This window comes from Sturnira hondurensis, unplaced genomic scaffold (genome assembly GCF_014824575.4).
Source record: "Sturnira hondurensis isolate 20B ecotype Veracruz unplaced genomic scaffold, ASM1482457v3 Scaffold0007401, whole genome shotgun sequence".
Classification (NCBI taxonomy): Eukaryota; Metazoa; Chordata; class Mammalia; order Chiroptera; family Phyllostomidae; genus Sturnira; species Sturnira hondurensis.
Window position 1 is genome coordinate 2,603,540 of NW_028080032.1, and position 27,449 is coordinate 2,630,988.

At 42.6% G+C, this 27,449-nt stretch overlaps 1 protein-coding gene across 6 annotated transcripts in view; it reads right to left on the reverse strand.

The window, feature by feature from the left end:
- Window positions 1-27,449, reverse strand: part of PLCB4 (phospholipase C beta 4) — a 386,228-nt gene that overhangs the window by 115,641 nt on the left and 243,138 nt on the right. For all 6 annotated transcript variants that reach the window (XM_037051657.1, XM_037051659.1, XM_037051661.1 and 3 more), the window contains 3 exons: window positions 15,655-15,735; window positions 14,562-14,621; window positions 13,177-13,320 (listed from right to left, as the gene is read on the reverse strand). In XM_037051657.1, coding sequence (XP_036907552.1) covers window positions 13,177-13,320; window positions 14,562-14,621; window positions 15,655-15,735 — 285 coding nt within the window. The remainder of the gene's footprint in view (window positions 1-13,176; window positions 13,321-14,561; window positions 14,622-15,654; window positions 15,736-27,449) is intronic.

Consider the following 27,449-nt stretch of genomic DNA (forward strand, 5'->3'; position numbering starts at 1 on the left):
TCTTATCTGTTGTCAGTTTATATGGCAGACCCAGCCAAACAGATCGTATTTACATGCGTGCATTCAGAATACATTCATGCCTATGGTCACTCATGCCTACTGACTTTAAATAAACAACATGTGGTATCCTCTAGTGCCTCTGAGGTCACACAGCAGCTATTCCCGCAAACCTCAGAAATCATTCAAAAAGGAAAGGAGGTATTTGGTTTATCTAATGTAGCACTTCTTTGGCATCTGTTGGAAAACTCTACAACAACTGAAGACCTTTCAAGATTCTGAGGAAAACACGAGCATCATCCCGTACCAGTCAGAAACCACCGGTTTTGTGAGCGTGCATTTCTGGTCTCAGCTGCCACATGTGCAAAATCTTGGTGAAGAGTTGATGACTCGAATCTCTGGCTGATGCCTGTGTTTATAACCCCCGAGGCCACAATCCCCCTGACAACAGTGGCAAATTAAGTCGTGCCCAATGAACAGCATTTCAACACGCAGACAGATGCAACCTGCAGAGGCTCTGTGATAGAAGTAGCCAATCAAGAGGCCAACTCCTGCCCAGGCAGCATCAACCTATTTATCAGCTCAGGCACATCAAATCTATATGTAATCCTGCAAACTAAGGAGAACTTCATGTGAGAGGTACTACAAGAAAATCTAAATCACTGGCTTTGTTTCACTACCTAACATTCTATCATTTATGGAAAAGTAACTCCACCTTTCTGTGCCCCCCTCCCCCCACCCAGAAAAAGGGAAGGATGAGGGAGGAAAGAAATATGGCATCAGGGAAACAGAGACAATAAAATGAATATTTACAGGAAAGATGAATAAATAAATGTCTAGCTTTTATTGTTTTCTACTACTGGAAAAATACTGGGGTGAATAATGATTCCAAATAATGTCATCTGCTGACTTCGTCCTGTCAAACATTTATTCTGAAAGATTTTCACTTGTGCCCCTTCAATAGGCCGAAATTAAAGGGAATAAAAGCTTGAGAAATCACTGACGAGCTCTCTCCCCACCCCTTGCCGAGACGGACAAGATCAGTAATATTTCCCAGGGAGCTACCTTAGAGAAACCCGTCCGGCAAGACTGTCTCACGTGCACTTGAACAGGGAACCCCTTTAAATGCAGACTTCTCTGAGGAATCCATTTTGCTGGGCACCAGTTTGGGAAGTGCTACTCTTCCCAAGTACTATACCTCCCACAGATAACAATAGTAAACATTCACCGTAAAAAGTACAGTCAAATCATACAATGTTACAGGTGGAAGTGGTTGTCTCCCACCTGAGAGCTGTAGCATAGGGGGGTGCTTCCCAGTTTGGGAAGTGCTACTCTTCCCAAGTACTATACCTCCCACAGATAACAATAGTAAACATTCACCGTAAAAAGTACAGTCAAATCATACAATGTTACAGGTGGAAGTGGTTGTCTCCCACCTGAGAGCTGTAGCATAGGGGGGTGGTAGAATGCAGGATCTGGAGTGGATCTCCTGCCCGGGTTCAAAACACCAGCTCTGCTACTTACTGTCTGTGTGACCACGGGCGAGTTACTCAACCTCTCTGGGCCACTTTCTTTCTCTGTAAAATGAGGATAAGCATACCTATCCCATAAAATTGTTGTGAGAATTAAATGAGATAATACATGCCAAGTGCTTTGAACAGGGTCTAGTACTCAATAAAAACTAAAAAAAAAAAAAAAAAAATTCACTGCAACTGCTCTTGCCATTATGATTATTGGGGTCAGCAAACCTTCTTTGTAAAGGGCCAGGTAATAAATATGTTAGGTTTGGAGGCCACATGTGGCTCTCTGTTGTACAGTTTTTACATCTTGTTTTGTTTGCACAGCCCTTTAAAATATAAAAGCCATTCCTAGTCCATTGGCTGTGTAGAATCGGGCTGAGGGCTATGTTTGGCCCATGAGCTGCAGCTTCCTGGCCCCTGTTTATAAGATTATTAAGTTATTTACTTCAGACTGTAGTGCTCAGAGGCAACACAGTCTCATCTCAGGTGAGGTGTCCCACCCACCTCCTCATGGATCCCCTTTTAAAATTATAACCCAAAGATTAAAAAACATACAAACGTGTGCAGGCCTACATGATATATATACTGTTCTCCCAATGGCAATTTTTGCTGCTGGTATAAACTGGTACTTCACAGTAAAGGGAATGTATTTCTAGTGACACTACAGCTGGTGAGTGACATTTTTCTCTCCCAGGGGCCAAAAGTTGAAATGCAAACTTCATTTCTGGTGCAATTAGAGTAGTTCAATTTGCATTCCCTTGGTGGAGTCATTTGATAACACTTGCAATTAGGACAAAATAAGTTGCTCTGGGCTGAGCTTAGAGCTAAGGGTCTCTTCTTAGGAAACCGGTCAAGTTCATGGAACACAACAATGAGGGAGAGACCCCAGCAATGGAAACATGTCCAGGTGCAGACCACAGCATGGAGAACAGAGTGCCTAGGAGACTGAAGATTTCTAAAGAAGCATGAGCTGGTAACACAAAGAAATTGCATGCGCATGAAAAAAAGACACACTATGGTGGTTTGGGAAACGGTGGAGCTTAGCGGGTGCAGGATTTCCTTTAGGTGCAGAGCACGTTTTCGAAATAGGCAGAGGTGGTGATTGTACAACAATGTGATTTGCCAAACAGCACCGAATTGTTCATTTTAAAAAGGTTAATTTTCTTCTTTCTACTCTTCTGTACTTTCCACTAGAACATAGAGGACAGATGTACCCCACCAGGAGTGAAGCTCCTGTTGCATTCAGAACACACCAGCATGAACAGTGTGAAACTCACAGTCTGTGCAAAGGCTGACAGTGGCTTTGTCTGGATGCTCAGCACTGTTGCAGGCCGGTGCCCAAGCCCCAACGCCAGGCTTCCCTCTCACTATTCCAAGGAACCCTCACTGGGGCAGGTGACAGAACTCCCTGAAAGCAGCTCCAGTTTCTTAAACGTGCATTTTGACAAGGAGTTTTACTTTTAAGTAAGTCCAGTGCTAAGAGAAATAACAGTAAATATCTACATTTGGATACTTAGGAAAGTAGAGGGTCTCAAAGGAAAGCAAAGACAGCTGTTTTCAGAACGGTAAGGGGCTAGAGGTGCAGAACACAGGGACAGGGAGACCAGGGCCGGCCCACAGACAAGCCCTGAGGGCCCAGGCAGCACATGACCTCCTTGGCACCCTGGGGTTCCCAGCAGGTCCCAGGGCGCATGCATTCCTCCTAGAATACCTTTAAACAAATCCATCGTCCCTTCCCCTCTTCTCCCAGAGTAAACAGGTCCTCGATTTCCTGTGATTGCACCATCATATTCCTAGGTAGTGGAACTTCACACGTGGTCTCTAGCCTAACTTCTCCTTGGGCTACACTCAGACACAAACTCTCTTGATTCCACGTTACAAGGCTCGAAGGTCTTCCTCCTTGGGTTGAAGCCAAGAACAACTGCTTTCCTTGTATTCCATCTCAGGACCTCTCAAATTTCAACATGTAAAAAAAGTGCCTAGGGACCTTGTTCAAGTGCAGATTCAGAGTCAGCAGGTCCATGATGGAGCCTGAGATCCTGCCTTTCTACCCAGTCCCAGGCGATGATAAAGCTGCTGGTCCAGACCACACTTTGAGAACAGTGCTCTCAGCCAAGGGTCATTACCATAAGTCAATCTTCCTGGAATGTAAAGATCCAAGTGCATCTCTTCCACAGCATGGGTCATGACCTCTGTTACCTCCCTAGTAGGATCTTCAGGGCAGCTTAGCACTCAAGCAAGGCCACAGCCTTAGACTACCTTTCCAATTTCCCAACAAAAAGTGTTCACTCTAGTCTTCTCACTGGACCCAGCACTGTGGGCCCAACATTTTCTGAATCTCTATGTGTGTCCCAACTCCCACCTGCACAGCATTCTCGCTTCGGGTGGACGGTGCGCACAGATATCACCATCACGTGACCAGCCGGTCCTCCCTCTCCTGGGTACAGTGTCCTGCTTCTCTGATGGAAGTACTTCTCTCCTCCCCTCTGTCCAACCACAGAACCTCCTGCCCCAGAAGCTGGGAGACTGGCCTTAGGGATGGTGATGTGACTCATATTAGGCTGATCTAGGACTTCTATCAAGTGTTTTGTCAAAGCAAGCCACCTGTGCCCTCCTTGGCATTCAGCACTTGTTTTTTTCTTTTTTACAAAAAGATGTTTTACGTCTCATAGGAGAAAGGGACATCAAGGGTCACTTGGTACACTCCCTTCTCTTACAAAGGAGGGGGAGAGGCCCGTGTAGAGGAAATGACTTGTCCAAGTTTAGGATTCATCAAAAAAGAATGCTTGGATGCAGAGCAGAATGAAGTAAAAAAGAAAAAAAAGAGCACCTTATTTAAAATGTCAATGAGGTGAAACATTAAGTAAATATTAGCATTCACCTTAGCATGAATGCCTCCGTGCTCTCCTGTCTGCTGGCTCATGCCTCGAGGTAAGGTGCCACGTGATCCACGGACCTGTTTGTGTGTCATCTGGCACACACAGTATTTAAAGAAGGAATATATCTGTCTACATTTTAACATCAGGAGATTTCAGGTAAAAAAAATCTGTAGATCCTGTATCTCATGGAAAAAGCACTGCCAACACCCAACCGTTCAGCAACCTCAGGCCCACGTTCAGAGTTGGAAAACTGGCTGGAAGTAAGTGGGTGCTGTCCCCCTTCACCCCACTCATGATTATGTACACGGGCATGTACACTCTATTCACTAGTGTCTACACAGTCTATAGTCTCCTTGTCTGGTCCTGACGCTCATGCATTATTCACGCCATCTCCCTGGCTCCTGCAGGCACCCGAATTGGTGACTTCGGGTCTCGAGGAACTACTGCTTTTGGTGATACCGAGATAAAGACAAAATTTTAGCACTCAGAGAATGCCATCATGGCTCAGACACTGAAGTGCTGGATTCTGGGGCAGATGGCACTGCAAGAGCAGGATGACAGTCAAGGGAACGAGAGCCATGAAAGGCGGTTGTGGGGGAGCCCCAGGAGACCAGCCACCCACTCTGCAGACTCACTGGTGAGCGCAGCGCCCCCAAGACAGGGAGCTTGATGGTCTCCACATTCAGCCCAGCAACAAAACAAATGAGCCTCATTATCTTTACTTGGCAAGGAATCACCTAGCGGGCCGGGGCACTGAAAGCTTCTGAACGCACTCATCTGCTCTGATTCACAGCTCTGTACTTATGGAAGAAAGTGATTTACTGCCCCTCACTCATTTGCTTCACAATAATCAGAATCTTAAAGAAAAACAAAATAAAACAAGAAAGCGCTGACTTTCAGACTTAGAAACACACACAAAAAAGGATGCATGTATACCATCCCAGACTTGAGCCCCCCAAAACTTGTGAGGCTGCTGGGGCTCGGGTGACAACAAGGCATTGAGGATTTCCAGTTTAGCTATTCAGCATTCAGCAGGCACTGGCTTGGGAGCCTGGGCAGCAGATGGAGAAGTTCACGTAAATTCCTCAAAGTTTCTGCCAGAGATGCAGGCTACCAATGCCCATTACTGAGCTCTTCCACGGGGCAGCGGTTCTCACACCCGAGTGTGCACCAGAATCACCTGCATGGCTAGTGGAAACCCGGGTTACCGATCCGGTGGGGCTGGGGCAGGGCCTGAGAATCTGCATCTCTAATTTAGTTCCCAGGCATCACACTTTGAGAAGCACTGGCATATACAATACAATTAAAGCTGCATTTCAAGAAATAGCATTTTAACCAGGGGGCTGCTTTGAAACAAATCTCTCTCTAGGGTCACGGAAACATTCTTTTCTTTTAAATTGTGTTCTTTGTGCTTTTACTTAGTGAATTTTAATCAATGGCTAAATTGGTGAAATAGACAGATGCAGACTGTTGCGTATATGCTTCAGTCAGTCAATTTGGTAAAAAATTGTTTGGGTTCAAAATTGTTGTGACTTCTGGACTAAATCCATCTGTGTGCTAAGCTCATGGGACCCAAACTTCACCAGCACTGGAATCACCTGGGTGAGTCACCTGCTAGTTAAAACAGATTCCTGGGTTCCACCCCAGAATTTCAGATTCTTCAAAAGTGCCAGCAGGGACAATTTGCATTTATTTAATATATTTTATTGATTATGCTCTTACATTTGTCCCAATTTTTCTCCCTTTAAGAAGCTCCTGGTGAGGCCTCTGGTTGGATCCCTTTGAGTAGCTCCAAGCTTGATTCTGGGCAGAGAAACTAGTTGAGGGGAAGGAGGTTCTGCAGGGTGTCAGCAAAGCCAGTAGGAGCGATAGACTAAATAGTGAATTTGGTTTTTTTTTCAACAAAACAAAGGATAAATCCTTTCTCCAAGCACCATTACAGTAAGCCTCCCACTCAATATAATTCCAGCTCAGCACAACAATTTTGACATTCAACCCGATTTACTAAAATAAGATTTCATTACCTGACTCTATCTTACTTGTATACAAAAAGAGCGTGCAACATTTTTGTAATCTGATTTCTATAGCAGTTACTTATGTACTTATGTGGTGGCTTACATGGTCACAAAGTGTAATTACAGAGTTCAGCAAATATTTACAATCTGCAGAGAACAAAATGAGGAGTCTGGAAACTGTCTAAACTCAATTCGTATCTTTGCATTTTGATCCTCCTAAGAGCAGCTTATTTTTGTAATCAAAGAGAAATTCAACTTGATATATAAAATAACAGACTTATTTGTGGGTATTTTAAGTGAGCGCTGCATTCCAATCTCACGCACAGCGACTCTGATTCCAGTTCACTGTGCAGTACCAGCTGGAACTTAATGAAAGACAACGGAACTCCCTTCAGCTCACCAGAGACCAAACCCCCAGGGCGAGCTGCATTTGCAGACAGAACAAATACATGAGAGAAACCGGGCTGCTTTTCTTAACTAAAGAAAGCTATTGTGTTCACTACTATTTGTGCAGTTTATAGTAACAGTGGGCAAAGAGATGAGTGTGGTTCAGAGAAAAACAACAACTTTATTACCTCTTAGGAACAAACTGGAAAATGCCTTTGTCATGTGGCTGCTTTTTTTATTCAGAGGTGTTTTAAGCCACACGTGACATGAGACTCACCTGTTACCCACAGGCACACTGTGCTTGAGGAAAAAGTGCCAGCAATTTCTTTCTTTAATAGAGGGTTTTTTAGGGAAAGGAAATGAGAGCTAAATTTTCTAACTGAAGTGACAGGAAGAATTTAGGTAAGCAGAAAATAATGATCTAAACTGGAAAGAGGCCAAGACGCCACGGTTAAAGCTTCTAATCCTGTCATGACTTCTCAGCAACAGCCCCATTTCATCCTGAAAAGCGACTCTAAGAATAACACCTTGGAATCCCAGACCTTTTTGATTATCGCAAAATCGCATTTTCTTATTCTTTGTGTCCAAAGATCACTTCCTCAGCTTTTCTTAGAGCTAAGCTGTAAAAAGACTTGAAGAGTACAGCATTGAGGGTTATAGGTATTCATCACCCAGATTAGAATTTATTGATTCATTAACATAAGACCTCAGTAAAACAGATACCTGTTGAGCACTTATTAAATCTCGGGCCCAGCCCATTCTTGACACTGGGGACACAGCAGTGAAAAAAAACATCGCCCTCCTGTGGAGGGAGGTAGACAAATGAGTCTATGATATGCAGACAATGACCAGAGCTATGAAGAAAAATAAAGCAGGATAAGGAGTAAGGAAGTGCAGGGGGTTGGGGGGGCAGGGTTGAGATGGGGAAGCTCCCCTTAGGTGATACTCCAACAAAGACCTGAGAAGGAGTGAAGGAGAAAACGCTGCCTGTGACTGAGGAAATAGTATGTTCCATGCAAAAGGAACAGCATATGCAAAGTCTCTAAGACTAGATGGAAATGCAAGGAGGAAAAGGGGGGCTAAAGACAGAAAGGGGAAAGCAAATAAAGATCAGCCACTTACAGGGCCTCATAATCCTTCAAGGGTTTTGAGTGGTGGAGTGATATGATCTAAGTCACATTTTTTATTTTATTTATTTATCTTTAGAGGGGAAGGGAAGGAGAGAGGGAGAGAAATATCAATGTATGGTTGCCTCTCGTACATTCCCTGCTGGGGACTGGCCTGCATCTCAGGCATGTACCCTGACTGGGAATCGAACCACCATCCTTTTATTTGCAGGCCCACGCTCAATCCACTGAGCTACACCAACCAGGGCTAATTCACATTTTAATAACATTTCTTCAGCTGCTATTTTGAGAGTAGACTGAAAAGGGAGAAACAACATTGGCCTTGATCATGCTATAGTCATGGTCATGGTAAATAGCAGCTAGATTCTAAATATAAAAATATCTATTAATGGATCCATGCAGTACATGCAAGGAAGGCATTCATGGTCTCAGCAACTTGAAACTATGGCGGGTGAAGGGTGAAATGTCTGGATTAGGACTTAAGTTTACGATACCGTTAGATATTCATTTCATAGGAAAGAAAGGTCTATAGAAAGCAGCTCAGATCTTCTAAATAGGTGCAGAGGCAGAATGGCAAGGCAGGCTGATTCCTCTCTAAGCAGAGAGAGCAGATGAAGAAAATTCAAGCTGAGCTAAAAAGATGTTTTTTTTTATACTGGTGTCATCTTTTACTGAAAAAAAAAAGCGCCCAATCACATTTTCACAGTCGTATGTACTGGAAAATATTCTCTATTTATTTGAAACCTTGAGTCTAAGAAGCCAACATTTCATGTACAAAATGTATTGGCTATAAAAACACCCACTTGAAGTAAAAAAAATCAGAGAACAGCTTTGTGAAGTGGAAGCAAAGGCAGGAGTTTCCTCAGTGGGTCAGCTGGTGCCGCATGGAGAGCACAGCAAGTTTGAAGTTGGTCTGTTTGCCTGGATGAAATGTTTGGCTACTCGAGAATACTCAAGAATCTCTTAGGATAAATACTCCCAAGCAAGCTATATATACTAGATACAGTTGTAACTTATATGGTAGACCAAGGTCAGACCAAGACTTGTCAGATGTTCATAAAATTAGCAAAACACCCCCCACGCTGAACTCTCGGGCAGCAAGCTACTTTTCCAATATGTTGAACACCTTTGTGCTTTCACCTTTTTGCTTACTACGAGTTACTTATGTTTGTTTCCAAATTGCTTTATACTCGGCATAATAATAAATTACATGAACCAATGAAATATATTTGTGGAAAGAAAAAGGTTACTGTTTCTCTAGTTGAATATTTTGGAAAGTTTTCTTCAAAGGCAAGTTGCTAAAATATATTTTTTAAACTCCATGTGAACAAAACAACTAAATGATTAGGGAAAGAAGCCACACCCTTTCTCCACTCCCACTGCTTCACGAGTGTCTTTGGAGTCCCAGCTCTCCTCTCAAACACCAAACTGGGTGGTATTTGAGACAATGCATTGTGGGTAAGGTGTGGACAAAAAATATAGTGAGCCCAATCAAAAGACCCACACTTAATGAAAACACTTCAGCCCCAACACTAAAAGACTGACCAACAACTGAATCACATTTATGTTTCAAGTTAATATAAAGTGTTCAAATATAAAGCATGTGTTATTTTTAAAAATGATGACTTATGCCCTAGCCAGGAGGCTTACTTCTTTGGAGAAATGTCCTATACTCCAGAAGGTTGCGGGTTGGATTCCTGGTCAGGTCACATACCTAGGCTGAGGGTTCAATCCCTGGTCGGGTGCAAACAGGAGGCAACCAATCAATGTTTCTCTCTCACATCGATGTTTTCCTCTCTCGCTCACCCCTTCCTCTCTCTCTAAAATTAATAAACATATCCTTGGGCAAGGATTAAAAACCAATGATGACTTGCTTTAACTGACCTTTGTGATACACTGATCAGGAAAACAGCAGCTAAGAGGACAGTGAGTACATTCTGGGTACCATGATTCCAGGCTCCTAAGCCGTGCTCGCAGTGGAGTGGTACCGCAGATGTCACAAAAATCCTAGCATTTCAGGTACTCTGGGAGCCGTCTACATTCCTCATTGACCCGAGTTCACGTGCGAATTCCGCCACCATTCCCACCTGAGGTAATTACATCTGTGTGTATTCTGCATAAATCCGGTCACTTTGACGTGTTCTGTTAGGGATGATAACACACACGGAGGAACAGGAACAAAACAGTGGTGATGGGGAAAATGCTGTCCGTGCCAGAGGTGGTAAGTACTATGATCTGGGTTAAGACAAATACTTTATGTTTTAAAATCAGGAAGTAGGTAAGATTGTCCACATATATATGTACTTAGTTTAAAAAATTTTAAAGATTTTATTTATTTTTAGAGAGAGGAGAAGGGAAGGAGAAAGGGAGGGGGGAAACATCAATGTGAGATGATCGGCTGCCTCTCATACACTCCCCAAATGGGGACTGAACTCGAAACCCAGGCATGTGCCCTGACCAGGAATCGAACCAATGACCCTTCGCTTTGTGGGGCAATGCTCAACCAACTGAGCTACACTGGTCAGGGGGGAAAAATGTCGTATCTCCTCCAAGTGTCGATCCACCAACAGGACATGCTCTAATAATGTGTGCTGTCCAGTTTGGATAGTGAGATTCATATTTATACATCATGCTATTAATGAAATATAAAACTCCTAGTAACAGTTCCCAGAAACTGAAACATTTCATTTCTCCCATAAGAGCAGGCTTAAAGGGCACTGAGTTTGAATTGAAAATCCAGTACAGAATTACTTTACAGTCCTTCCTTATTTGGCTGGCTAGTCTTAAATTTCAGTGGAAATGATACTAGGAAAAAAAATCTTATCTTTAAGTATACACTCCCTGCCTCAAACATACACATATATACTACCTATTGATGAGCACAGATTTCAGAACATGATTCTTAAATAAAATGCACCAAGACTGACAGCAATCAAACTATGGGAGGCAGAACAGTTGTGGGATTTACTGAATGGGGCCATCCTCCAAGATTCATGTGCTCGGGCCGGTTGGCGTGCACAGCATCACACAGAAAGCAGCCTGAGTTTTAGTCTGGGCTCAGGCCAAGCCCGCTGTGGAGTCTCAGGTGAATTCCTTTAACTCCTTGACTGTATCTGTTCATCTGAAAAATGAGGTGGTGGGAAGCTCTTCCTAAGCTCCATTGCCATCTCTCAAATTCTGTGACCCTGTGATCACAACAGCTAACGCACATTGAAGCTTTCAATGAGAGAGTGCGCCAAGTGCTTTCCATGTGAAAACTCATGATCCTCACAATAATCCTAAGAACAAATGTTGTGGGATTGTTCCCCCTTTACAGACCAAGAAAGTGAGGCATAGAGACAATCTGTGTATCTAAGTCACACAGCGGAAGAGCAAGGATTTGGGCCCAGACACCCTGGCCACAGAGCCCAGATTCTTAAGCTCACACCTAGGCATACCGTTTCCTATTATATGATGAGTTGACAAAAGCCAGGCAACGGGTCTACAGAAGTGTGTCATTTCGCAAAATTTCAGGTGGCTAAATATCTGTATGTGTTTATCAAACCTTTACATTTTTTTTCTTGGGCGGTCAGCATCAACTTCTGGGACTGAATGTTGCTATGGTAAATAGCAACTAAAAAGACTTTTGTAGTACATGTACAGGCATGAACCAGAAGTAGCAGGAAAATGTTTGTTTAGATCAGCAGGGTTCAGAAACCATTCAAACTAGATGTTGATCTGAGCCAAATAACAAAAGAACTTGAGGGAACTGCAAAATCTATTCTCCCCAAACAAGGTGATCTGGAACAATAGCACAAAGCCAACAAAGCCACCACAAGGACAGAGGCAACGTCTCTCAGGTCACATGGAGAATCCATTCCTGTCTCCACAGCGGAGAGGCCAGGAGCTTCTCAGAATTCACTGCACATATGAGTCACTGGGGGGGTGTTGTTAAAAATGAAGTTCTGGATCAGTGGGTCTGGTGGATCTGCGGCTTGAAGGAAGCCTCTGCTGCCAGACTGTGGACCACATTCTGAGTGAGTGTAGAAGAGCCTTCCTTGCCTCAAAATCTACAGACCTCAACCCTGCCACCGATGAACTCTGGACCCAGAGTTAAGTCTTTTAGTTTCTGTTTCCTATGATGGTCTTACGTGCATTCCCTTCTAGCTCTAAACTCTGATGTTTCTAACGATGGCCTTTGTCATTCAGTCCTGAACTGGATTTCTACCTGTGACATTAACGGGAAGACGAAAGGCCTCCTGCATCCCCCAAACCGAGGTCTCTGTAGTGGGGCAGCAGAAGCTCAGGCCTTGTCACAGACACTACAGAAGAATAATGAGAGCTTTGTTCAGGAGTAAAACTGCCCTGAAAACAAATAAACTGCCAATAAAGGATTTAAATTTGAAGCTTTCTACTTCACTTGGAAAAATCTCTTTGAGAGAGACCTGCTTGCCAGGACAACGGTATCCTGGCTATGGTGTTAAAAGGTGGATCATAACCCAATACTCTCATAACTTATTGGGGGTGAGCCTGGGTATCTTGATCAACTAGACCTGCACTGTCCACGGTGGCAGCCACTTGCCACAGCTATTGAGCCCTTGAAATGTGGCTAGTCTAAATTGGGAACACACCATAGATTTCAAAGACTGAGTATGAACAGAAGAATGTAAGATACGTCACAGATAAATTTTATATTGGTTTCGTGTTAAAATGCTAATAGTTTGGATGCACTGGGTTAAATAAATCATTTCATTCAAATTAACTTCACTGCTCCTCTTCACTTTTTTAATGCAGCTGCTAAATACATTTAATGTAATCTGTTGCCTGCGTTAGAGTTCTGCTAGGCAGTGCTGATCCAGCCCCTGGCTACTTAGACTGTGGTTCTCAGACCAGCAGCGTCCTTGTCCACTGGGAGCTCCGTACAAAGGGAGAACTTTGTCCCCACCTCAGACCTATTGAACCAAAGTACACATTTCAACAAAATCCTAGGTGATGCTCGTGCACATTCCAGTTTCAGAGGTGCAGGGCTCGTGCTCCCTGCAGAAGGCGTTTGGGTTGTGGATAAACACAAGTGGCATGCTCAAAGGGTATTGTGCTTTGCTGAATTTTCTACGCCAACATTCTAGCAAGGCAATGGAAATATTTTCTTAAAAATGTAAATGGCTATGCAATTAAAAATATATATATTTAAATTACATTATACAGAAAAATTACATGTGCCACACATATACATATGGAGGAGAAAGGAGGGAGGCTGTTGCCCTGAGGCTACCTTAGTTACTTCTAGGTTTTCGGCCACCATGTAAGTGAAACTGATGTTCACCAGATCTGTTCCACTGCAGACACAAACGATCCGCCCTTCCAGATCACTTTCTGATTTTCCAACAGCTTCAAGGGCAGCCAGGATTTTGGGATCCTGTAGAGAGGTATGCAAATAGGAGAAAATATGTTAGATCACAGATCATGAAGGACACATAATGATAAGAAACCACATTTGACAAAAAAATATGTATATAGACACATAAAGGCCAATGTTTTCTTTCCATGTAAAACGTCAGGTGTCTAGCATTATTCTGAAACTCGTTGAGGTAAAAGGTGTAACAGTACACGACTCGTTTGGTAAGCAACGTACTGGAATGTTACTGATTTAGAAAACCAGGTGTGAGGGTCTTTCTTTACGAAGGACCTGGAATATGGCCACAGGAGGGAACCCTTGGACTGGTGCCTGACTGTGTCCCCAGAGACCGAGGGGGCTCCTCGTCAGAGGATGGTCTCCAAGGCTCCATAGAAATAAGCACAGCATTGCCACAACCAGCAACCACAGTTGGAGTAGCCTGGACACAAAGCGAGAGTGTATTCATCTCCAGAGGGCACGGCATCCTCACTGGGAATGAAGACGATGTAAGTTTACCCTAATTAGCAAATAAAATAGTGCCTTTGTCCTCCAGAAGAAATCAGGAGGAACCGCCAACATAATTACACAGAAATGTTAACTAACACAAATGAGGATAGCTTTAAAAAAAAGAAACAAGTGTGGAGCATAATTTTGTTTTAAATTCCTAAAAACCCGCAGGGCTGTTATGGAGAAGTAAAAAAAACACTGTGCTAGAATATTCTAGAAAAAAAAAGCCTTTTAAATTCCTGGCACCACTTTGCAAACAACTTCTTATTCAAACAAATCAATCACTGTAAAGAAAGCTGATTAATACTCTATGTCATTTTTTCTTCTCTCAGAGGCAAACCGAACCTTCAAGGTGAACCCGTGTCTGAAGGCACAGGGGCACAAATACGGAACCACCAAAGCCATTTATACTTCCACATCAACCACAGACCAGAATCCTCGCTGCCTGCTTAAAAAGGGTGGGGGGTCTTGCAAGTAATTTCTGAGTTAAGGGAACTGGTTTTTTTTGATGCTGGTATCACGCAAGGGTCTTTGCTTTCTAGGGTTAATACCATTTCTAATATAATTAAACATAACACAGCCCAAATCACCCCACGGTTATGGAAAAGACTTTCTACACTGTGTCTAGCCTTCATTCCCAGCTGATTTGGAGGCAGTAACTGAGGGCAGTAACAGTTTAAACAGTATTCAGGAGACCCTTTTTAATCTAAGCAAATCTGTGTGTTTAGAAAACAGCGAACGCCAATCACAGGTACCTTAGGTGTGGCTCCCAACCGAATACTGTTGATGAGAGAGCATTCTAGCACTTGTCCTTCCTGAAAAGAGAGAATAAATACAGCAGTGAGCCTAAATTCTGCCAGACCCACGGCACAGAAAAAGTACTTAGTAAGTGATTGTGATGATGAAGGCAATGCTGATTAGAGTCAGGTACTAGAGGAAGTGAAAACAACCAACAATAACAGTAATCTGGACCAATCAGAAATAGTAAAGACCTCAAACATTCCATTTCAAACACACACACATGTGAATGCAACTCTGAATAATTATTTCTAACATGTTTATAAAATGCTGTTACTTCTTTTAAAAAAGATTTTATTCATTTATCTTTAGAGGGGAAGGGAAGGAGAGAGGAGAGAAATATCAATGTATGGTTGCCTCTCATGCTTTCCCTGATGGGAATTGGCCTGCAACCCAGGCATGTGAGCTGACTGGGAATGGAACCGCAATCCTTTGGTTTGCAGGCCGAGCTCAATCCACTGAGCTACACCAGCCAGGGCTAAAATGCTGTTACTTTTTAATAATGTTAATATACACATATCATTAAATATATGGGTGTACATGAAATATTAAGTGGGAATAATGCTAACTTATATAACTCTAATTCTACTTTTCTTAAATTCAGTTCACAGGTTCATTAAACACGTACATCGTGCCATGCATTAAGTTAAATTCTGCAATAAAACCAGGTGAACATGCTCTTAGGAACCTTTAAGATTTCAGCTTGAACAGCTTTTTCTGGGAAACCTTTCTAATTCCCAAGATTGAATCAGACCTGCCTCTCTTAAGCTCTTGTAACAACCTGACCTTTTCTTTCACAACACTCAATGACTTGTACCTTTTTTTTTTTTTGGTGCCTGACTCTGTCTGGAGTCTGTTAGGGCTAGGGTAATAATGTCCTTGATTACCATTGTACGCCCAATGCCTGGCACTAGAAGCACATTGCTAAAAACCTTGAATGAATGAATAAATGAGGTCCTTGCTCTCCATCCATACTCGGCTACTCGTTAAGAAATAAAATGGTTTAACCTAGAAAGCAGGAAAGAACAACTTGCTGTTCCCAGGCCATACCTTGCCTTCACTTTTCCAGGTCAGAAAGAAGCCAAATTCATCCACTTTGAAGAGGCAGTTGGGTTCAAACAGAAAGGATTCCTGTTAAGAAAAAAGGTGTCGATCTGCATGACTTATACCATTCTGAATCCCATAAAAATGTAAATAACGTTTAGCCTTTAAACAAAAAAAAAAAAAAAATGAGAAACCACCCTTTGTTATCCTGGATCTAATGACTACATTTCTTCTCATGTTATGGAATGTGTTCATTTTGAAAACTTTTTCACTCATATTTTTACTGAGATGAGAGACATCAATTTTATGCAGCATCCTCTTCTAGGGTAGCTTTAGGAACAAAACATACTCATGTCCTGAAGGACACACAGAAGAAAGTTTCTCTAAGGCCTTGGAAGACAAGCTCCGAGAAGGGAGGACTTCCAGCTTTCAGCCCACTGGTCTCCCACCAGCGGGGCTCAATGCCCGTACCTAACATAATGTCAAAAATCAGGATATCATCTTTTTAAAGTCATATTTTTTTTTGGTTGGGGGAGGTTCTACACCAATTCAATATTCAACTGTCTACTCAGAAAAACATCGAGACTTTCACTTTTATATCCAGCCTCGTTCGGTGTCCTGTAAACCAGGACTTGACCAGCACTGTGAGCTACCTGCAGCATGATCCCTGAACCGGCAGCATCAACATCACCTGGGGGTTTGACCGCATCGTCGGGTCTAGGACCTCAGCTCAGAAGGACTGAATCAGTCTCTGGTGTGGGGCTCAGAGATATGTTCCAACAAGTCCTGAAGGTGATTTTCATGCACAATAACACTTGAGAACCACTGCTGTAAATGTTGATATCAGAAACTCTAGTGAATACTGCAGAATTAAAGTTTAAATCAAGAAGAAATGCTAGCCAAATACAAGGGTCCCAGAGCAGCTATGTTGTACTTGCCAAAGGATTCCTCACTTTTAGCAAGAAAACACCAGCGTGCTTAAGAACACCAGGAAAAATTCTGTGTCAGTGGGAGAAAAGGGGTGTTCAGGGAATGAACCCAGATGCCCTCTGCCTTGACTTGTCACCCGTGTGTCAACAAATCCACACAGTCTCCTCATGATCCAAAAACTTGCCCTAGATGATTACAACTCCAGCAATAAGGAACCTGTCTGGCGAACACAGTGGCTTAAAACAAAGGGTATTTATAGGATCAAGATTTTTAAAGACAGTTCAGACTCTTAGCTTCAACTGTTACAATGTATGTTTCTAAATTCCAGGAAGGCAGCAACATGCATCAAAGTAAATCCAATGTCAAGACTCTGGGCCACCATGAAGTGACAGAATTGAGAGTCCTGGACGCCATAGAAAAAGCCTGCCTTGCCATTGGTTTGGGTGGTTTTCTGATGGGTGTATTATTACACACATATCACCTGTACCCAGGCATGCACTAGGCACTGTAGTCATGGCAATAAATAAGACGAAGAAAGGGGTGTGGTGTGCCATTCATCTACAGAATCCAAACCCAGTTCTGATAATTTATTATTTACCTTCCTCTAGAAAGACTCTTTCTAAATCTCAGAATCCTTGTCCAATAAATGGAAGTATTTACATTTGCCTTTCAGGCTTGTTGTGGGCATTCAATGAGAAGGTAAGTGTACTGAGTGTACACAGCTACAATTGAACAAGGGGTAGCAAATTACTAATAGTACAAAATTCCCAATATGTGGTACTTATTTGACTCACACAATATGTGGGGGGTTCAATTGTGGATGGTTCAATTTCTTAGAAAAGGCTTGACCCAGAAGTTGAGCTTTTACATGGGTCTTAGAGAATGAGTAGAAGTTATCCAGATGAAGCAGGAGGCCACGCAGAGGGAGCAGCATAGATAAAGTCATGCAGGCTAGTGCTGACACCAAGGATTTCCAAGGAGCTGGTGCGGTTAGAACGTCTCACGAGACTGGCAGCGGATGAGACTGAGCACACAAACACAGCAACCAGGGGGTGCTGAACACGATGCAAAAGGTATTAACGTTGACTCAAAAGGCCATTAGGAATCTTACATCATTGCTGATTGAGCAATGAGAGCTACCAACTAATCAAACCATGAGAATTAACACATTTTAGAATACTTCCCAAGCCATATTTCCATAGTGCAGTGTTCAAAAGAATGTCCTGAGGTAGTATTTACAGAGTAGGCCCACAATCAATCAGCTGCCATCGTTATTAATTTATGCCCACCCTATCCAAATCTAAATAAAGATTTGAGATGCTCTCTGAAATATACATGATGACTAAGAGTAGTTTTCCAACTCATTTTGAGGTGGAACTTTCAGTTCCTTGGCCACCTTAACTGTAATAATGATTTTTTTCTTCTTTCAGTGACCCAGCCAGCACCTCCAGAGCTTATCACCACCACCTTGAAATTTTGATTCCAACATCCCATTCTTAGACTGTGTCAGCTGATCCTCCCAGCTGCCCTCATTCTCCTATATCTGACTTCTGTGCAACTTCCTATTCACTAACTCCGTCAATCCCTTACTTACCCACCAGACCTCTCCTTTTATTACCCTCTTTGTCTAGCTTGTTTCCGTGGACTTACATTACAGTCACTTCCTCATAGATGCCCTCAACACCCCGGTCTCATTTTCTGATTTCTTGACCAAAAAAAAACTGAGAGCCTATTCTATGCATACTTTATCACTGAACTTGATAAAGAAAATCACAAAACTTAATTGTCTGGCTGTTAGTTTAAATTCAAGATTACAGCATAGGGAATATAGTCAATACAGTGTAGTAACTATGGGTGGTGTTGAGGGGGTACTGGACCTATCAAGGGGATCACTTCAGGAGTTCTACGAATGACTAACCACTATGCTGTACACCTAACACTAATATAATTTTAAACGTCAACTGTAATTAAAAATAAAAAATAATATACACAATGGAATTCTATGCAGCAGAAAGAAAAAAGGAGCTCCTACCCTTTGGAACAGCATGGATGGAACTGAAGAGCATTATGCTGAGTGAAATAAGCCAGGCGGTGAAAGACAAATACCATATGATCTCACCTTTAACAGGAAGCTAGCAACATAACAAACAAGCAAGCAAAATAAAAACAAAGAAACTGAAAGAGAGAACAGGGGGGCAGTGACTAGAGGGGAGGGGGAGGGAATTTCAGGGGGAAAAGGGGAAAGATTTACAGGAACTAGTATAAAGGACACATGGACAACAACTAAGGGGGGTAGAAATAGGAGGGAGGTGGGGAGCACTGAAGGGGGTGGGCTGGGATGGGAGTAAAAGAAAACTGTACTTGAATAATAATTAAATAAAAACTATTTGAAAAAAATAAATTAAAAACAGTTCATTTAAAAAATAAGTTTGAGATTGCAAGCTTGAAATGGATAGTCAACAACGGCTTTCTACCTTTTAACTCTTTCTGAAAAGGTTCCCCACTCTTTGAAAGGATTATTTCATCAGTTCTCAAACTTCTTTCCTCCCAGCCTGTTTACTGAATAAAGGGAACCCATAAGATGAGAACCTCTCTCCTTCTCCCCTGCTGGTGAAACATGTTTTCTCCCATCAAAGGTTAATGGCCCCACTTCTGCTTCAGACTTGGTCCTCTTCCAGATTCCATCCTCTTTCACCTACACAAGGACTTCAGTCCTTTATCACCACCCAACACCCATCCTTTTTTTAAAATTAGATCATTCTTGTCAGCATACAAATTCCCACTTCCTCCTTCATTTACTGCTTCACATCTCTAATACCTGTTAGGGCATAGCACCTTGAAAAGTGTGTCTACATTCACAGTCTCCACTCCCTCTCTTCTACATCATCTTTGACCAATTCCCTCTGCCTGCCATTCCTATCACTCTCTACAACTTCTCTAGCCTGGCTCACCATGACTTTCCTGAAACCAAATGCAATGCGTACTTTCCTTTCTTATCTGATTTGATCTCCAAGGGGTTGACTATTCCTTCCTTCTTGAAATACTCCAATTTGATGCCCTGATTGTGTTCCCCTGCTTTAATATCTTTTCCTTTTATAGGCAACATCTACATGTGCCCTGGGACTTGGTTCTTGGAATGCTCATTTCTAGTGTGCTCTTAGATCTCATTTAGCCCCATGGCTACTTGTTGATGACTTCCGAATTTGTAATGGCATCCAAGTCCTCTCTGAGTCCCCAATTCAGATACCTAACTCTCTACTTGACATGCCTACTCAGATGTTTCAAAAGTAGTATGTTTATAACTGAATTCTTTATCCACCCCCCGACCACAAGCCTCTCCATCACAAGACTGTTTTGTGGTAGAAGAGAGTATAGGAGGAATAAATGGTGATGGGAAGAGACTTGACATGGAGTGGTGAGCATTTAATGTACAGATTATGCATTGTACAGATGTACAGATGATGCATTGTAGAATTGTATATGTGAAACCTATATATTTTATGAACCAATGTCACCCAAATAAATTCAGTAAATTTTTTAAAACAACTTTCTTAGCTCAATAAGTATCACTAGTACCTGTATATGTATTGAAACTAAGAGTCATCCTTGACTTTCCTTCATCGTTCCCTTACACTTCCATTACCAAGTCCACTTCCATAGTATTTTTCATATATATTTTACTCCCTCTCCACCACCATAACCTTGATGCAAACCATCATTATCTCTCCCCTGAACTGACCTTTGTACTTTTACTCTTTCTACAGCAGCCAGATTGACTCTTTAAACTTTTAATCAGTTCAGTAATACTATTCAATGAATTCCCATCGTATTTAGGATAAAATCCCAACTCATTTTCATGGCCTAAAAGTTCCTTCATAATATGGGCCCTAGAAAGCCTATCTCATGGTGCTTTCTGATCTTTGCTAACTACAACTATCAGGGCCCTTCTCCTTGAACTTGTCAAGCTCTTTCTAGTCTCAAAGCCTTTGCACTTGCAGGTCCTCTAGTCCATAGGTCTCTTCCGACTGCCGTTAGCATTAGCTGGCTCCTCTTTATCCTATAGCCTCACCTCAATTATCCCCACTTCAGAAGAACTTTCTCCAACCTCCTTAAGGGGTCCCTCATTTTAGTCTCTATTGTGATCAGTACCCTGATCAGTACCCAGACTAAATCAGCACCCTGATTATTTTCTTGCCTGTACTGAACACAGTCTGTAAATATCTCATTTCTTTGTTTATTGGTTTATAGTCTGGCTCCCACACCATTGCATAACCTCTTTGAGGGCACAGTCCTTGAAACTTTCTTGTACAAATGTGTTCCACCCACCTATCAAAGGCACACTAAAACTAAATACACGCAGTAAGAAATAAAACAAATATTTTTTGAATAAAATATTTTGTAGCAGTCTAGAATGTAAAACATAAAGAGGAAGTTACTCAATTGGAGGGCATTGTACCAGGCTGAGAACCCATCAGGGTCAGCCCTTGGAGGGCTGCCAAGGACAGATGTGCGAACACAAGAACAATTTGTGGAGGCTCTTCGCCTGGAGGAAGGGGCACCAGTTTCGAATTCCTACAAGCTCATTTTGAGTTGGATGGAGCTTTGAGGCATCTCCTGGGAATCCCTGTTTGGCCAGGAACACTGCTTGAATGCCACTGCAAAGAGATCATTTTTTGAAATAGGATAAGAACTCTGAGCAAGGAGAAGAAAAATAAGGCAAAGTAGCAAAATAAGGATAGAGTAAAAGCTTTCAGAAATGTTTGTCATGAGGTCCTACAGAGTAAAAATAGGATGCCAATTTGGTTCCAGGCTTTTGAGCAACAAAAGCAAAAGGAGGAAAAATACCATTTACCCGGTGCCCATATAGTTCATAGATAAACGTATCCGATGTTAGGAGAGGCAACTGCTGGAATAGAAATTCTCCAGTGAGGCCTCTAAGAAGTTCAGAGTAATTTCCAGTGAAGCCCACAATGAGCTTGTCAACTGTGACTGGAAGATTCTCAGACCAAATGTGTTCAAATTACCTAGGAAACCCAGAGAGCAGATCTGAGGGTACGTGGCAATCAGCTGAAAGGAACTGAAATCCGGCATGCTTTGTTTTGTCTCCACCCCCGACTAACGGAAGGATCTGACCCTCTAGTGAACAAAGGCACACCCTCTCTGTGCTTTTTTTTTCTTAACCTAAGAGTAGTTTTAAATTTCACATGGATATGTACTGACAAGAACTTAGGCTGTGGCTCTGTGACCAGAATGAGGTAGTAAGTTGCCTTGCCTGGAAATTTTTTCTCCAGTCCTGCCCAGGCAGGGGAGAGCAAGGAAGGGGGCTGGGCTCTTTCTCCTTTGCAAATCTGTTTGTTTTCCAGTTAACAAATGGTAATTGAAACCTCTGGTAAGTAAACAAACCATAACAGAATTTCTTCCAGGGAGCTCAGAATTTCAGCTCTCAGATGACTCAGTTAAAATTCATCACAGTCAGACTTTATTTTTTAACGTTTATTATTTATTTATTTTAAAATACATTCTACTGATTGTGCTATTCAGTTGTCCCAGCTTCCCCCCTTCCACCTAGTACCCCCATTCCCTCTGGCAATCCACCCCTGTAGTTCATGTCCATGGGTCATATACATAAGTTCTTCAGCTTCTCCATTTCCTATACTTTTTTAAGATTCCCCTCTCTACTTTGTACCTACCAATTTGTACTTTTTAAAAAAGATTACTTACTTACTTACTTATTTTTAGAAAGAGGGGAAGAGAGAGAGACAGACAGGGAAAGAAACATCGATGTGTGGGAGAAACAACTGGTTGCTTCTCACACACACCCCCAACTGGGGACCTGGCCTGCAACCCAGGCATGTGCCCTGACCAGGAATCAAAACCACGACATTTTGGGTCACACCTGCACTCAATCCACTGAGTCACATAAGCCAGGACCCAATTTGTACTTCTTAATCCCTGCACATTTTTCCACACTGTCCACTTCCCCACTCCCAGCTGATAATCCTCTAAATGATTTCCATATCTATGATTCTGTTCTGCTTCTTCCCTTAGCTTGTTTTTTACAGTCATTTGTTGAGAGGTGTGAATTTACTGCCTCTTTAATGTTCATAGTTTTGATCTTCTTTTTCTTACATAATTCCCTTTAGCATTTCATATAATAATGGCTTGGTGATGATGAACTCCTTTAGCTTTACCTTGACTGGGAAGCACTTTATCTGCCCTTCCATTCTAAAAGATAGCTTTGCTAGAGAGAATACTCTAGGTTGTAGGTCCTTGCTTTTCATCACTTTAAATACTTTTTGCCAGTCCCTTCATGCCTGCGGAGTTACTTTTGAGAAATCAGCTGACAGTCTTATGGGAACTCCTTTGTAGGTAACTCTTTGCTTTTCTTTTGCTGCTTTTAAGATTCTCTCGTTATCTTTGATCTTTGGCGTTTTAAGTATGATGTGTCTTGGTGTGGTTGTCTTTGGATCCAACTTTTTTGGGACTCTGTACTTCCTGGGATTATATGTCTATTTCCTTCACCATAGTAGGGAAGTTTCCTTTCATTATTTTTTCAAGTAAGTTTTCAATTTCTTGTTCTTCCTCTTCTCCCTCTGGCACCCCTACGACTTGGATATAGGTACATTTGGCAATGTCCCAGAGGCTCCTCAATCTATCCTTGTTTGTTTATTTGTTTGAATTCTTTCTTCTTGCTGTTCTGATTGAACGCTTTTTCTTCCTTATGTTCCAAATTGTTGTTTTTTTGTTTTTGATTCTCAGTTTCATCCCTTCCACTATTGGTTCCCTGTAGATTTTTCTTTACTTCACTTATTGTAGTCTTCATTTCTGCCTGGGTCTTTTTAAAAAATATTTTATTTATTTATTTTTAGAGAGAGGGGACAGGAAGGAGAAAGAGTGGGAGAGAAGCACCAATGTGTGGTTGCCTCTCATGTGTCCCCTACTGGGGACCTGGCCTGCAACCCAGGCATGTGCCCTGACTGGGAATCGAACCAGCAACCCTTTGCTTCACAGGCCTGTGCTCAATCCACTGAGCTACACAAGCCAAGGCTCGGCCTGGGTCTTTTTGTGCTGTTGAAGTACTTAATGACTTCTTTGAGCATCCTGATAACCAGTGTTTTTAACTCTGCATCTGATAGGTTGGTTATCTCCATTTCATTTGTTTTTTTCTGGGGTTTTGTTCTGTTCTTTCATTTGGGCCATATTTCTTTGTGTCCTCAATTTTGCAGCCTCCCTGTGTTTGTTTCTGTGTATCAGATAGAGCTGCTTTGACTCCCTGTCATAACAGTGTGACCTACTATAGAAAAGTACACCTGTAAGTTATATGGGACAGAGCTTTAGGTAAGCACCAGGGTAAGGTAACCCATGTCACTGCTCTGGGCACTGTGCGTGGGAGAGCTTGAAGAGGGGACAGTGCTTCTGCCTGGCCTCTGGAGATTCGCCCGGGAGGAAGCTGTCTCCCCCTGTTGCCCGTCACTTCACTTTCCTCCCATATGCCACTGGTGTCCTTCTGGCTGTTGCCCTGGTGCTGAATCCAGAGAAGGTGGGTCTGTGTAAGTCCTAAGACCCTTGCAGGTCCTTTCAGAGGAGTCTCCTGAGAATCCTGCAGTTTCTTCCACTGCCCCAACCCCCACTGATTTTTACAGCCAGATGTTATGGAGACTTATCTTCCTGGTGGTCTGGTCTGGGGCTGGGATCCCTCACTCCTGAGGTATCCCTTCTGATTTTGAGCCAGCACACATGAATGTGGGACTACTTGTTCCACGTCTCTGTGCCTCTCCACATCTCCTCCCCTCCTACCCATCTGGATGAATGTGGCTTAATTTCTTGGTTGTCAGATTTCCATACAGCTCAATTTTCCGACAAATCTGGGTAATATTTGTTTCGTAGTCTAGCTATAATTTTTGCTATAGTTGTGCAAGGAAGCAAAGTGTGTTTCCTTATGCCTCCATCTTGACTGGAAGTCCCCCGCAATCACATTTTATAGCCCAAGAACTAGTTAATTCATTCAGCCCAACCTAACTCTTGCCTTAGACCATGAGGACAAAGAAGACAAAAGGGACAGGAGCTCTCTTTGTGGAACTATGAACAAGGTGGGGTCCAGGGAGTGTTTTGTTTGCGAGAGGCTAGAAAATCACTTCTGCAGGACTCACTGTAGCCAGAAGCTCTTTGTGCCTGCAGGACCCCTGCTCTGAGGGATTTGTGCCACTACGGGATTCCTGAGACACTTCCCCTAACACATGCTACTTCAACATTATTCAGTATCACAACCTAACTTCCAAAGATTCAAGTTACTTTCAAAATGACAAATTAATTTTTCCCTTTATTTCAATTTTTCAAACATTGGGTTAAATACAATTGAATCCCATTTCTTCCCATTAGGAAGGGCAGAGGACCTGGCAAGTGGAATACACTGATTCCTTCCACTAAGAGAAGGAAAGTATTTGGGTGAGGTTTCTAGATAAGTAATAGATTTTATTTTAATTTTGATTTGTGGGTATTTCTTACCTTTTCTCTCCCACCATTACCCACATTAATTGTGGATGACTATATCTTTTTACAGCATCCTCAAATAGGGGATGGTCCAACTTAACAGTGGGCTAGGGATGGGGATTTGGGGCTAGATAGTAAATGTATTAACTCTACTTTATTTAAACGTTACTTGTTCAGAAGCTCTGTTGTGCTTGTAACTGCCCAGGTTGACTAGGATATAGAGAGAACTGAAATGAGTGAAGATTTCCACAGTCCATCATGACTCTCCTGCTTCCTGAGACAGAGGACCCTCAAAGGGACACTGGGGCCCAGACTTTGTCATTTATAGTTCATGGGTTCAAATGCCAGCCTCCTCACCAGGCATCTTCTGAAGAATCTTGGTGCCATTTAATCTCACCATGCTTCATTTCTCCCATCTGTAAACTCAGAAAAGTGATACCAACCCCACAGGGCTGTCCAAATTGAGGAACCCTAAGTACCTGGTACAATGTAAATGCTCAGTAAATGTGGTTGTTATGAGAAAACAACCTAAATATTACTTGCTGGCTATTGTACCAGGCATTTCACAAATACTATCTCGAGTAAATCTTATGGCAACTCTGCAAGATTTTAGATGAGATCAACACCGTCCAGTAGATTTTCCACAATGATGTAAATATGCCAGATGGGCACAGCCCAACATGGTAGCTATAAGAGCCACATGGGGCTGATGGTGCACTTGAAATGTGGCTAGTGCAACAGATGGGATGAACTTTTAATATTCATTCATTTTCATTTTAATAGTCACATGTGGTTAGTCAATACTGGACAATGCAGTTTGAGAGATTTTTTAAAATGCTTGAAGGACAGTAAATTTGTTAAAGTGAGAGCTGATAAGTAACACTGGGATTCAAAGTGATTTCTCGGATTCCAAAGCCCTTGTCTGTTCTATGCTGTTGACCTTGACTGAGCAGGCCCCCCTCTGCCTGCCACCAACAGGATTTTTGAATATTCAGTAAATAAACACTGCTTTGGCAGCCTCTACCTTTGGGTAAACAAGGGGCTCACCCTCCTTGTTTCCTGGTTTGATAAGAAGGAAGAGGAGGAGAAAAGGACCTTGTCAAGGTTGGAGAGAGACAAGTGAAGTCTGAGTCAAGAAAAGGCTACCAGGGGTCTTATCAAGTATCAGTAACGTCATAAATCACTACCACCAAACCAGATGAGCCTGGGTGTGGCCTTAAGACTAGGAAGACAGGTGGTGTCTGGAGAGAGTTACCCTACAGATCCCAGAGCTCCTGCTTTTATCAGATCCTGGAAGCTAACAGCCCAAGTGTGGCCTGTTGGTTTTAGCTCTTTGTTCCAGAGGAATTGGGTGTTTAGCAGATCCTTTTGGATTCTACACACAAACTTTCCTGTCAGAATCACATTTTTTTTCCAACTTAAAACTAAAGCCCTTGGTGATGACATTCTGCTGTCAGAATGATTTATGGACTACTGGAACAAATGGGTCCCTAAGTTGTTTTTTCCCTCCTGGGTCTGGTTTCCCCTTGGAAGGATCCAGAACATTCATTCCATTTGCTAATCTCCCTTCCATTTACAGGCCCCGTGAGATGACTGACACTGGGCTCCTTAGCTCACATGCTGTAGAGGAGCAGCAGGGCACTGGCCATGGCCACTGCATTACAGACCCTTGTTATTTGCTATTTACCTGGGGAAGAAATCTGTCACACGATGGAGGAACACAGGCAACTCCTGCATTTCTACCCTTTGCCTTCGATTCTTTGCACACAGGTATCTATTGGGTTAAGCTGTTTACATTTGAGACAGACTTTCCTCCCATATATGTTGCTCAATCAGAACCCACCAGGGATTCCACTTCCAGTTCTAGCCTCCTGAGGAGCAACCTGAAGGCTTGTTTCTGTACCAATGCGCCATCAGCTGTCACCAGCCAGGGCTCTGGGCACTGCTCCAAGCACTCTGCACACATTGACTCATTAACCTCCCAACATTCCTGTGAAGGAACTACCGTTATTGTTCCCATTTTACAGACAAGGGCATTGAGGAACGGAAATGAACTGTCTTGCCCAGTAGCTGGTGGGGCAGAGCTGGGATTGTTGGCTACACGGTAGCACACCTTTGAATCACACCCACACTTAGGCCTGTGAGAGAGTAATATAGTGAGGCCATGGGCCCAGGTAACGGCTCAGAGGCCATATCTGAAGGACACTTTGCTGCTCTCCTTGTCACTGAATGCCAGTAACTATCAACAGGATTAGAAGCGCTTCCGAAATGTTTTAGTTCTAATTGCCACATTTCTTGAGGATTCCCTTAACTGTGCAGACTGTATTAACAACTATCAGGTTGTTAGGAGTGGTGTGTTTCACTACCTCATAAACCATGTC